Source organism: Rhamphochromis sp. 'chilingali' (genome assembly GCF_963969265.1).
Source record: "Rhamphochromis sp. 'chilingali' genome assembly, chromosome: 1".
NCBI lineage: Eukaryota > Metazoa > Chordata > Actinopteri > Cichliformes > Cichlidae > Rhamphochromis > Rhamphochromis sp. 'chilingali'.
Genome location: NC_137929.1, coordinates 52,713,354 through 52,723,822, shown reverse-complemented (window position 1 = coordinate 52,723,822; position 10,469 = coordinate 52,713,354). Strand labels below are relative to the sequence as shown.

Here is a 10,469-nt window from a genome sequence, read left to right as displayed (position 1 = left end):
ACTCCCACGTGACCAAGCCCGTGAGCCTCATTCACCTTCTGTTCCGCCATTTTGGCCGTTAAGGCGGGACGCCCATCTGGCCCCCTCCACAAACCACCAACTTGCCAGGCTCCTTTGTTTTCCCACACCCCCTTTTCCTCTTGGGATGTCTCCTCCTGAGCCTGTCTAACTTCTTCCATGCTGTTAGTGCTAACCTCCTCTTCTGGGGTTACCTGCACCATTTGTCTCTGTCCTTTGTAGCCTGCTGCTTTTGTTGGGTGGCCTGCGACCTAAAATCCAAGTACATTTGCAATGTCTTCCCATATCTTGGCAAGGACCCCAATCGTCCCACTGGGGAGAGACTTTCTGAAAATGTAGTAATGAGGCTGATGGAACCATTCCTAGACAAGGGCAGAAATGTTACCACGGACAATTTCTTCACATCGCTTTCACTTGCGCAAAAACTTCTTGGACGGAAAACCACCATCCTCGGCACAGTCAACAAGATTCGCAGGGAAATTCCTCAATCCACTAGACAGACAGATCGCAATGAATTCACCACTCAGGTATGTTGCAGGTCTTTTGTGGTTCTATGTTTATGTGTTTCATTGTGTGTAAAAGGGCTATGGAAATAACAATTTATCTTATTTCTTAGGTGTTTTCAACCTCTGCTGCCACGCTGACGGCGTATGCGGCCAAACGGAAGAAGACAGTCTATATTCTTAGCAGCATGCACAGCGTGGTTCAGACTGATAACACTACCAAAAGGAAGCCAAACACTGTCACCCTTTACAACAAAACAAAGTGTGGCGTGGATGTGATGGACCAGATGGTTCGGGAGTACACTGTCCGCAAAGGAACACGGCGCTGGCCAGTTGCCGTGTTTTATAACATGATTGACATGGCAGCACTGAATGCACATGTGCTGTATCAAGCATGCACCGGGACGAAGGAAAGACGGGTGGACTTCCTGGTGGAGCTTGCAAGGGAGTTGGCTCGCTCTCATGTAGCTGCGAAGAAGGCAAGAAAAGAACAGTTGCTTCGGACACAACCCTCCACACCGAGCCCTGGAAAAAGGGCCACGTGTCAGGTCAAACACAAATGCAAAAAAAATCAGGCCACTGTGCGATGTGTTCACTGCTACAGGTACACATGTGGTAAATGCAGACGACAGATACCGTGGCAGTGCCAGGATTGTGAGTGATTGCTGAAAATGTTGAAATGTACTCACTCACTTTTTATCGTTATTTGTAAATATGTGTACAAATGGTTGGTTTTTTGTACTGTTTTCATCAATAAATGTCAGCAACAAAGGACATACAAAGGACATGTGTTGATTTCTCCCTAAGATGGCAAACTGAAACACTCCACTCCCCCACCCCCTCAATCACTCACCCCCACTCCCCTCCCTCCAGAATTCCTAGGTAACAACTTAATATACATATGAATGACTCCAGCATTTGACTGACTGCTCTCCGGCTTTTAAAGGTAGAAACGCAAAATGACTGCTCTCCGGGGGTCTAAGTGTTAAATCTGCCATATTTATTCCTTCATGTGTGAATGTCAAGTTTGGCGCATCTAAAATTTTGCTCAACCTTTGTTGCGTCAGTGGAGTCATTGTGAATGCCTGTGAGTTCACATACGCCACTACACTGTGTGTGGTAAGCACTTTCAGTGGGTGTTCCCTCACTATGTGTGCTGTTTTCTGAATTATCTTTGCTACTCCTGCTGCGTGTTGTGTGCATGTGGGATGCCTCGCTTCTGTTGAATTTAATCTTATGCTGACATACATAAGCACATCTCTACCTCCCCCTTTTTTCTGAAACAACACACCATTTACAACCCCATTTGTTTCTGAAACATCAAGATAAAATGCCTCATCGTAGTTAGGTGTGGCTAGATCTGTGGCTCTTGACAAATCCTGTTTTAGCGAAATGAACGCTGTCTCTGTGTCCGGCGTCCAAGGCAATTCAGCCTTAAGATTTTGAACACCAACTTTCTTGATCAGGTCCCTTAAAGGGGCGGTTTTACCCGCATAGTTCGGAATGAACTGCCTGCTGTAACCTGTCAAGCCAAGAAAGGAAAGCAACTCCTTCACAGTTCTTGGTTTTGGATGTGTCAGAATTTGGTCTCTGTGTGTGTTCATTAACCCCACTGATCTGTGTGCGATCACCCGGCCCAGAAATGTTACCTCTGGTCGGACCAACTGCAGTTTTTCTTTACTTACTTTGAAGCCACACTCCGCCAAGCTGTTCAACACTACGAGCGATGCTGCCGTACAGGCCGCTGCTGACGGGGCTGCAATAAGAAGATCATCAACATACTGTATCAATGTACAGCCCTCCGGCAGTTGACATGGGGACAATGCCTCCTTCAACACCTGATTGAAAATGCCTGGTGAGAGTGCAAAGCCTTGTGGTAGGCGTGTGTACCTAAATTTCCGGCCTCTGTATGTGAATGAGAAAATGTCTCTGAGTGACTCGTGCAGTGGAAGACAAAAGAATGCATTCGCCAGGTCAATACATGTGAACCACTTTTGGTCCCCAGTAATTTCGGTCAGAGCTGTGTACGGATTTGGTACGGGCACAGTGTCAGTCCACAGTATGGCATTTATCGCTCTCAAATCATGTGCCATGCGGTACTTCCCTGTCCCATGTTTTTCCACTGGCAAAATAGGTGTGTTCCAAAATGAACATGAGGGCTCAAGCACTCCTGCCTTCCACAGCCCTTCAATGGTTTCGGCTATGCCTTCCTCTGCCTCAGTTTTGTGCTTATACTGTGGTCTACTAATTGGTGTGTCAGACTTCAGCTGGAACAGGACAGGCGAACAGTTAGCCAAACCTACATCTGTGGGCCCTGCGGACCACAAAGTATCAGGCAATTTTGAGAGCTCAGCTACTGCATCAGGATGATCCATTCTTTCCCTGCCATGTATTCTGGAGATTTCTTTTTGTTCTAAGATCACTGCATCGTTGGACAAACAAGTTATGCGATATATTTTACATTTTGGTGCATACCAGACATTTGGAATTTGGGTGCTTTGCCAGCATGCGTTGTCCAGCGCCCGCTTGACCATCGGTCCCAGATCTCTTGGCCCATGACCCTCGTGGACCGCCAATGTAATGTGAGGGGCTGAATCCTCTCCCACATTGTACCAAGGCAGTTGTTCATCAGTAAATTTCACAGCCGCGGCCACACCTTCTGGTCCAACATAAATGTTATGGGTTCGCACATTCCACGTCTGTCCCTCAAGATCAGACTGGAACTGTTCCCGATAGATATCGTTATCTTCCCTATCATAAAAGAGTGTAACGTGGAAAGGATCTCGCGGGGGGGAATAGACGGCCAGGCTCATTATCCAGGGTTTCCACAGCTGATAATGTCTCAGAATGCCTTCTTCCACTAGCCTCCCCCAGTAGATTTCGGCAGTGGATTGTTCAGAGTTCTGGACTAGATATTGAGTCTTTGAAGGTGATCCCAGACACGGAAATTCTTTTCCTCCAGGCAGAGTAACAGTCAGTCCATCTGGTTAGCACATGATCGTGGCTCCCAGCTTCACGAGCAGGTCCCTGCCCATGAGATTTGCAGGCACCTGTGAGGACACCACATATTGGTGTTTCAAAGTCTGTTTTCCCAGCTTTGCCAATGCTGGATCTGTCAATGGCAGCGTCATCGGAACCCCGGAAAAACCCATTAACCACCACATTAACTGTGTGACAGGAAAGTGTTGCACTGTCTGGTGTGTCTCTTAGTGTTGAGTATGTTGCTCCAGTGTCTACCAGGAAGGGCAATTCAGTGCCTTCCACGGTCATCGACAGCATGGGTTCTGCCATCCCCATGCTGTTTGGTCTCTCCGGGCTCCGTCAGTATTGCTCCCCCTCCCAGCCCCAGTCAGCTACTGGGTACTGGGCGACTGGTGCTGCATTCGGGTTTGGAGCTTGATGTGCTCCCCTGTAGGCAGCTCTTTGTCTTGGGCCTCCTCGTGCCTGGGATTGATAGCCTCGCCCCTGATAATTTTGTGGCGGTTCAGGGCATTCTCGGGCCCAGTGTCCTTCTGCTCCACATCTCAGACACGCAGTCCAAGACACACTGCCAGGATTCCCCAGATTCCGAGCCCTTTGTCCTCCCCTCGCGGATCCACCACGCCCTCTCTGCGATCCACCGGTCCCCCAATTCCCTACTGGTTGACGCTGCCTTGGTGTATTGGCGGGCCAACGGTCATCAGGGTAGAGACCCGGATCCTGATCTGGCCAGTCAGGCACCGGATCAGGCTAGGGCCTTGCCACCATTATTTTCTTTGCACTTTCTTTATCCTCTTTCTTTCTGTCGCCTGCTTTGTTTTTTGCTTCTGCCAGCTGCAACTTGACCAGCCACGCCTGGGCTTCCTCCAACTCTTTCTTTTGTTTGTTTGCCAAATCCTGTTCCTGCTGGAGTCTGTGGGTCACATGTCTCTCCCACTGTACGGAATCTGCAACGGCAAAATCTGGGTTCTTTTCCAAGTCAACTGCAACCTGGTTGGGCAGCCCTGCCAGCACTGCCGAACGAAACCACGCTCTAGTCTCTCCCTCCTTCCCCGGATGTATTCCTGTTTCTGACAGCCATTGTTCCTTTGCTTTAGCTAAAAACTCTCTTGGTGTGTTTTTGGGATCCCAAATAATTTTTGGAATGGCTCCAGTGTTAGGGGTTGGGTACTTCTCCCGGACTGCATCTGCTAAGTCACTCTGCACCTCATGGTATGGCAGGTCATTTGCATATCTGGTTGTTTGGGCTATCTGCTCTACATCTGCTAACCCACCACCCAGCATACAACGTCCGGCCAAAGCGCGAAAATCGCCCAGCGCCAGTTCTTCTCCTTCGGTCAGTGCGCCCAGCTTTCTCAACCAGCTGGCTCCTCCCTCAGTTATTGGTGGAAGTTGTTTAACCAACGCTTCCAAATCTCTTACCTTATATGCGCGATAAACTGGTTCGTTCTTTGGACCTGCTATTAAAGGCAGATTTAAACCAGGGTCAGCAGCTCCTTGTTCAAAACTCACTTTCCTACTCTTTCTCAACTTTCCTTTTCCCTTTGAGCTCTTAAATATGGGCCGTCTCTGCGCTTGGTCTCTCTTCACACTTCTTTTCCTCAAAATTAGGCTTGTACTTGGTTGGGGCTCAGCTCCTTCTCCGTCTTCGTCCTCCTCATCGGCCTCTTCTTCTGGTGAAGTCACACCATCTTCGTTCTCCTCTTCTGACACTCTCTTCATTACTCTCTGCTTTATGACATCCAATGCCTTTAATGTCTCTAATAGCGCACGTGGGGCGTCATGCATTTGTCCATACACTTCTCCTTCCCCGGGTTCTCCCTTGGTTGTGTCCCCTGGTGGTATCTTGTCCTCCATTCTAGATGTCCTTTTGGCCTCTCTATCCTGCTTTGGCTGTTCCACTGTAGACACTTCGGCCCGTATCATGTCTCCACTATCCAACAAACTGGGAGGCGAGGTCGAGCCTTCATCTGCAGCTGAGGCTATCATTCTCCCTCCCATATTTTGGGACTGGCATTCCACTGCCCTTGTCCCTCCTTCGGGGATAGTTCGGGGTGTAGTAGTATATTCAACGTCTACTACTCCTCCAAGGACAGCTCCAGTCTGTCCGTCTGGACCGCGAACTTGTCCCCCTCCAAGGGTCATTACAGGCATGACATACGGTGGTGGTGGGGCACTAGGCGTCAATGCGGCCCAAGGATATAGTTTCGGTGTATAATACCTGTTAACCTCTTCTATCTTCGGAGTCAAATCCTTCACTTGGTCCTCTAGTTTTTTATTTTCCTCCTTCAGGTGTTTCAAAGACTCCATTATACTCACCATGTCTCCTGATTTTCCTGTGTCATCCTCCTCCTCTGTCATCCAGGAAGAGGCTGCCCTCCACAGGAACAGCCACTTACAACACTTGGCATGAGTTTCTTTTAGGTCCTTAATTTCTCCTCTGGCTTTCCTGTTCACTGAACGTCCCTTAGACTCCTCTTCTAATTGTTTCAATCTCTGTTCACATCTCTCTCCTTCAGTTTTTAACACCAAGCTCAGAGCTATTTTGTCACCCAGCCCTTTCTGTTGGGATGTAATGAGTCTGCTTACCTCAACCTCCATCGCTTGGCACTCCTTCTCTGCTGATTTTAATACTCCAGGGGAAGCCAAACGAATAGCTTTCTTAAGCTGTTCAAGCTGATCCTTCAGAGGTTTATATCCCCTTTTCCCACTAGGTGTCGCACCCGAGCTGTCAGCCATTCTCTGAAACACAAACTTACCTCTTCAGATGACGTTGGTCGACTCCGCCTTCTAGGTCTAGGTCACCCAGACACGCTTAACTTTCGGTTTCAGAATCCGTCTCGCTGTTCTCGCAATCACTGGCTCCTCTTCCCCTGCTCGGTGACACACAAAGTTTAACCCAGCACTTTAGACGCTGTCCTCGCGTTCTCAAGCGTTGACACTCAATCAAAATTGTTCGCACTCAAAGTGTTAATATATGAAACCAGCAACTCTTATGCGCAACGCGCTCACTTCCATATACTTACCTCTCTCCCATAGTTCCTCTGATTAGTGTTTTTCATTTATTTTAAACCCATTAACGGCGCTGCGCGTCCCTTATACACTTTACAGTAACACACCCTGAGGCGTCCCTCAACTTATCCCGTACTAATAAATCTAAAACCAAGAAATCTCCTTACATTATATCAACGCTTTCTCCGTTTCGCACAGCCTGCCACATGTTTAACAAAAACATCGCTGCCCGAGAAGGCTCCCACACATCAAGGTGGTCGTTCTCACAAACTTCAAGCAAACCCTCAAATAAAAGAAAACAACGACTCAGGCAGGCTTCCAGTTCAGCCTCCTCTATTTCTATGCACACTGAAAAATCATGGGGGGACTCTTCTGTCTCCCCGTGTCCCACACAATTCACCTCCAAATGATCCCCTACAATTGAAATTTCAGTGTGATATGACGCAGAGATTAACATTCCCTTATTTATGTGTACTATATGTAACCTGAATTTTCTCTCTTTTATCAAATAACAAAAGTTATCTTTAAAATTTGTTCTTGAACTACTAATTAAGTTTCATTTTATAGTATCAGTGGTAAACTACCCCTAAAAAGTCCACTTTATTGCGTGCTCATTGAGTTACTTCTATTAAGGCTATTTAACAAGTTCAATTTACACATACTCATTAATCTGTCACGCTTATTAGTGGCTCATGGTTGCTTAAAGCCTATGTCTGACTTGACCACAGAGTTGGAGCATCATTCAATCCTTTCAGGATGACCACTCCATTTACTCTGCATCCAGACAGCTCATAAATTAACAGCACTTTCAGGCTGTAACCCTTTTTACTAACATCACGCCTTTATTTATTTATTTATTTTTTAAACCTTCAAATCCACCTTAAATCTTCTGGCTTAAACGCTGGTTTTAAACACAAACAATTCTTATATTCTACTCAGAAACGCCGTCACCATTCATATATTTACAACAATTATTCAAACTCTATTCACAGTGTTGTTATGTACTAAGCCAGCATTTTAATCACAGACATTTGACCACATTTGCAAACAATAGTTATCGAGCTCAATAACACACAAAACCGAAAGCACAATCCTCTCATGCGCTCCGCATCAGCTGCCTCATTTGCATGCACACACACACTCCGTCTAAAAATAGCAGCAGGCAGTCAGTGAATTACTGACTCGACACGCAGCCTCTCACATCAAATTCTCTTATTTTATATTACACAGACATCTTATATTACAACTGCACAGATTTGTCAGCTTTAGCGCCTAAACAATTTTGACAAATTTAAGTTAACGGTCCAACCGATAAAGTCCAACTTTTTTGTAATCAATTAACCAGTATCTGTCCAACAGTTTCTGGCCTCATTTCTAAAATCCCTAACACAATTTAAGAGTGTCCAACACCCAAGGTCCAACCTTTGCTGCCCAAAAAAGCGCAGATACCGTTCCAAACGGTAAGGAGACTCTAACTCCTAGTTATTCTGGAGTGCCCCAAACTCCACAGTAACCAACTGACTATCCCTCTTCGAGGACAATGCCTAAGCGTCCTTGGCATTGGCAAGCGTTACCTCTGAGCACTGCGCTTCCTAGAACCCCCACGGTTCCGTTCTATGATAATTTATAATACTTTGAAACAACAATCAACACCCAAAACAAGTGTATAACTGAAGCAGGTCCAACCTTATAACCAAAAAATAGCCAAATTCCCTAACATACTAAAATCATTGAGCAGTCCAACTGCTTTCCACGGTCCAACCATATTAAATCCTTTTAGCGGTCCATCCGCATTCAATCAATTCCAGCAGTCCAACTGCTTTAAATCCTCAGTACTGTCAAGAGATTCTCATCAAAGTCAAAATCAAAACAGACATCCACCAGTAATTTCAGTGAGCGGACTTTTAATTTTCACAGCCCAATTTGACACACTTTGGAAATAATTGAACAGGTAGTGTCTTACCTTTTTAAATATGATGCGCCGGCGTGCGTCCACTCACTTTTGACCACTGGCCAAGTCTGCCCGTCTGACCACCTCGGACCACCGAATTTCTCCGTCTACTCCTCCACTTTTCCTCCCTCCTCAACCACCGGACGAAGCCCCCAAAAATGTTAAGGTTCAAAAATTGAGGAAGGATACAAGAGGTGATCGAAGAATAACCACACTGATCCGGCCGGGTGAAGTCAAACGATGATTTTAATTCACGCGTGGGAAGATCACTAGAAACAACAATTGATCTTCAACTTAATCAAAGCATAAACAGATATTTTATACCGTCAGGGCTTAAATTTAATGACGCCCCTTTAACGTCACAGATACATTTTATACATAGATCAAATCAAAACCACAATGACTTTTAACAGTTTAAAAGAGCGTTGTCTTCTATCTTCATAACAGGTACATCCTGTCACTGCCGGATGCTCGCTTGTCATCTTGACACCTCAGCAGCAGTTCTACGATAAACTGCTCTTTTGCAACCCCAGCTAAACATGATTAAACTTTCCCCTCTAAATGATTCTCTCTAACTGTGTGTGTGTGTGTGTGTGTGTGTGTGTGTGTGTGTGTGTGTGTGTGTGTGTCTGTGTGCTAACCACAATTGCACCCTATTTCACCTCGCCGACTAGCTCCTGACCTCTAACCAGACAGAGAGACAGAAACCACTCTCAGATATGTAATAACCGAACTGAAACTATGTATGTGTCATCTACTAAATAAATGTTTTAACCAAGAACCTCTACTAAAAGCTTAATACAAGAATATGAACATATAAAAGATATTAAAAATAACCTGATATAAGTGTTTTGTAAGCATGCATTGCAATTTCCTTCTATGTTCTAGTTTTCCCTCAGCATGGATCATCTGGACATTCACGCCAGTGAAGCTTAAGACCCTTAAAGAACCTGAACATCAACTCCAAATAAGCAGAGATATGCATTGTGTATAAAATAGTTATAACTGCATCTGGAATACAAGGTTAACATAATAATTGTATGCATAACATCTTAAGGCCTTCTTAAAGCTATCTGTTACTTTGTTAAAGCAATGATCATACTGCAGATTATATTATACTGGTAAAATACTTTTGTTCATCCCCACAGTTGCCATAGTGACGGGTAACGCCCTCTCACTGCGACGGTGTGTCCTTCTGGGGTCAGAGGGCGCCCTGTGTGGTGTTGTTGTTGTTGCTGTGCTGTTGCCGCGCTGAGCACTTAGCTAGCGGCAGTGTTCTTCTGCAGATGTCAATAAACGGCTGTGCTCCCTGGCTAGCTCACGGGAAGCAAGACCAAACGATACCTCCGTCTCCTCCTTGTCTGAGCTCGCCACAATATTTTAGTTCTGCTAAGCCAAATAAGACAGGTCACGGTGAAGAAGTGACAACCAAAGAAAAGTTATGACAAATCAGACTATAAGGCAAAAAGAAAGTGCAGCTTTATGGTTTCATGGACAAAAGAATTTCTGTGGCTGCAATATCACAAGCGAAATAACCAGGGCTGCACATAAGTGGTCCGCAGGTGCGCATTCGCTGTCAAAATAAAAAACGGGCACAAGATAAGAAGTTGCAACGCGTGTTTACATACATAAGATTTTCAGGAGGAGGACAGACATTTGTTTAGAACTCTTAAAGATGTCGAAGAAGCTCCTTTAAGCAATTACTGTGATGTTCCTCCACCTCCAAAGAAATGTCAGAAGGAGTCCGAACCACAAACGAAGCATGTTTCTCGGAAAAGTAGTTGCAGGAGGTGAGCTGGCTTCAAACAAATGATGAACGCACAGAGATGTGGTGCGGAATGTGCCGTGGAAATTTAATAAATGACAAATTAAAAAGGCATGAACATTTTTTTTGTATCGAAAAAATATCGAACTGTGACACCAAAGTATCGAACCGAACCGAACTGTGAATTTTGTGTATTGTTGCACCCCTGTTACTTACACGCTGGACTAAAATGTTCTAACTT

The 10,469-nt window shown here is 45.6% G+C and overlaps 1 protein-coding gene across 1 annotated transcript; it reads left to right on the top strand.

The window, feature by feature from the left end:
• Positions 1–277: 277 nt before the first annotated feature.
• LOC308408595 (piggyBac transposable element-derived protein 4-like) lies at positions 278–3,921 on the top strand (the record flags this gene model as incomplete). The annotated part of the gene is made up of 4 exons (XM_080900934.1): positions 278–545; positions 635–1,064; positions 3,386–3,488; positions 3,732–3,921. Exons 1-4 carry the CDS (start codon positions 360–362, stop codon positions 3,919–3,921), a joined length of 909 nt encoding a protein of 302 aa, XP_080757060.1. The 5' UTR covers positions 278–359.
• Positions 3,922–10,469: the final 6,548 nt, after the last annotated feature.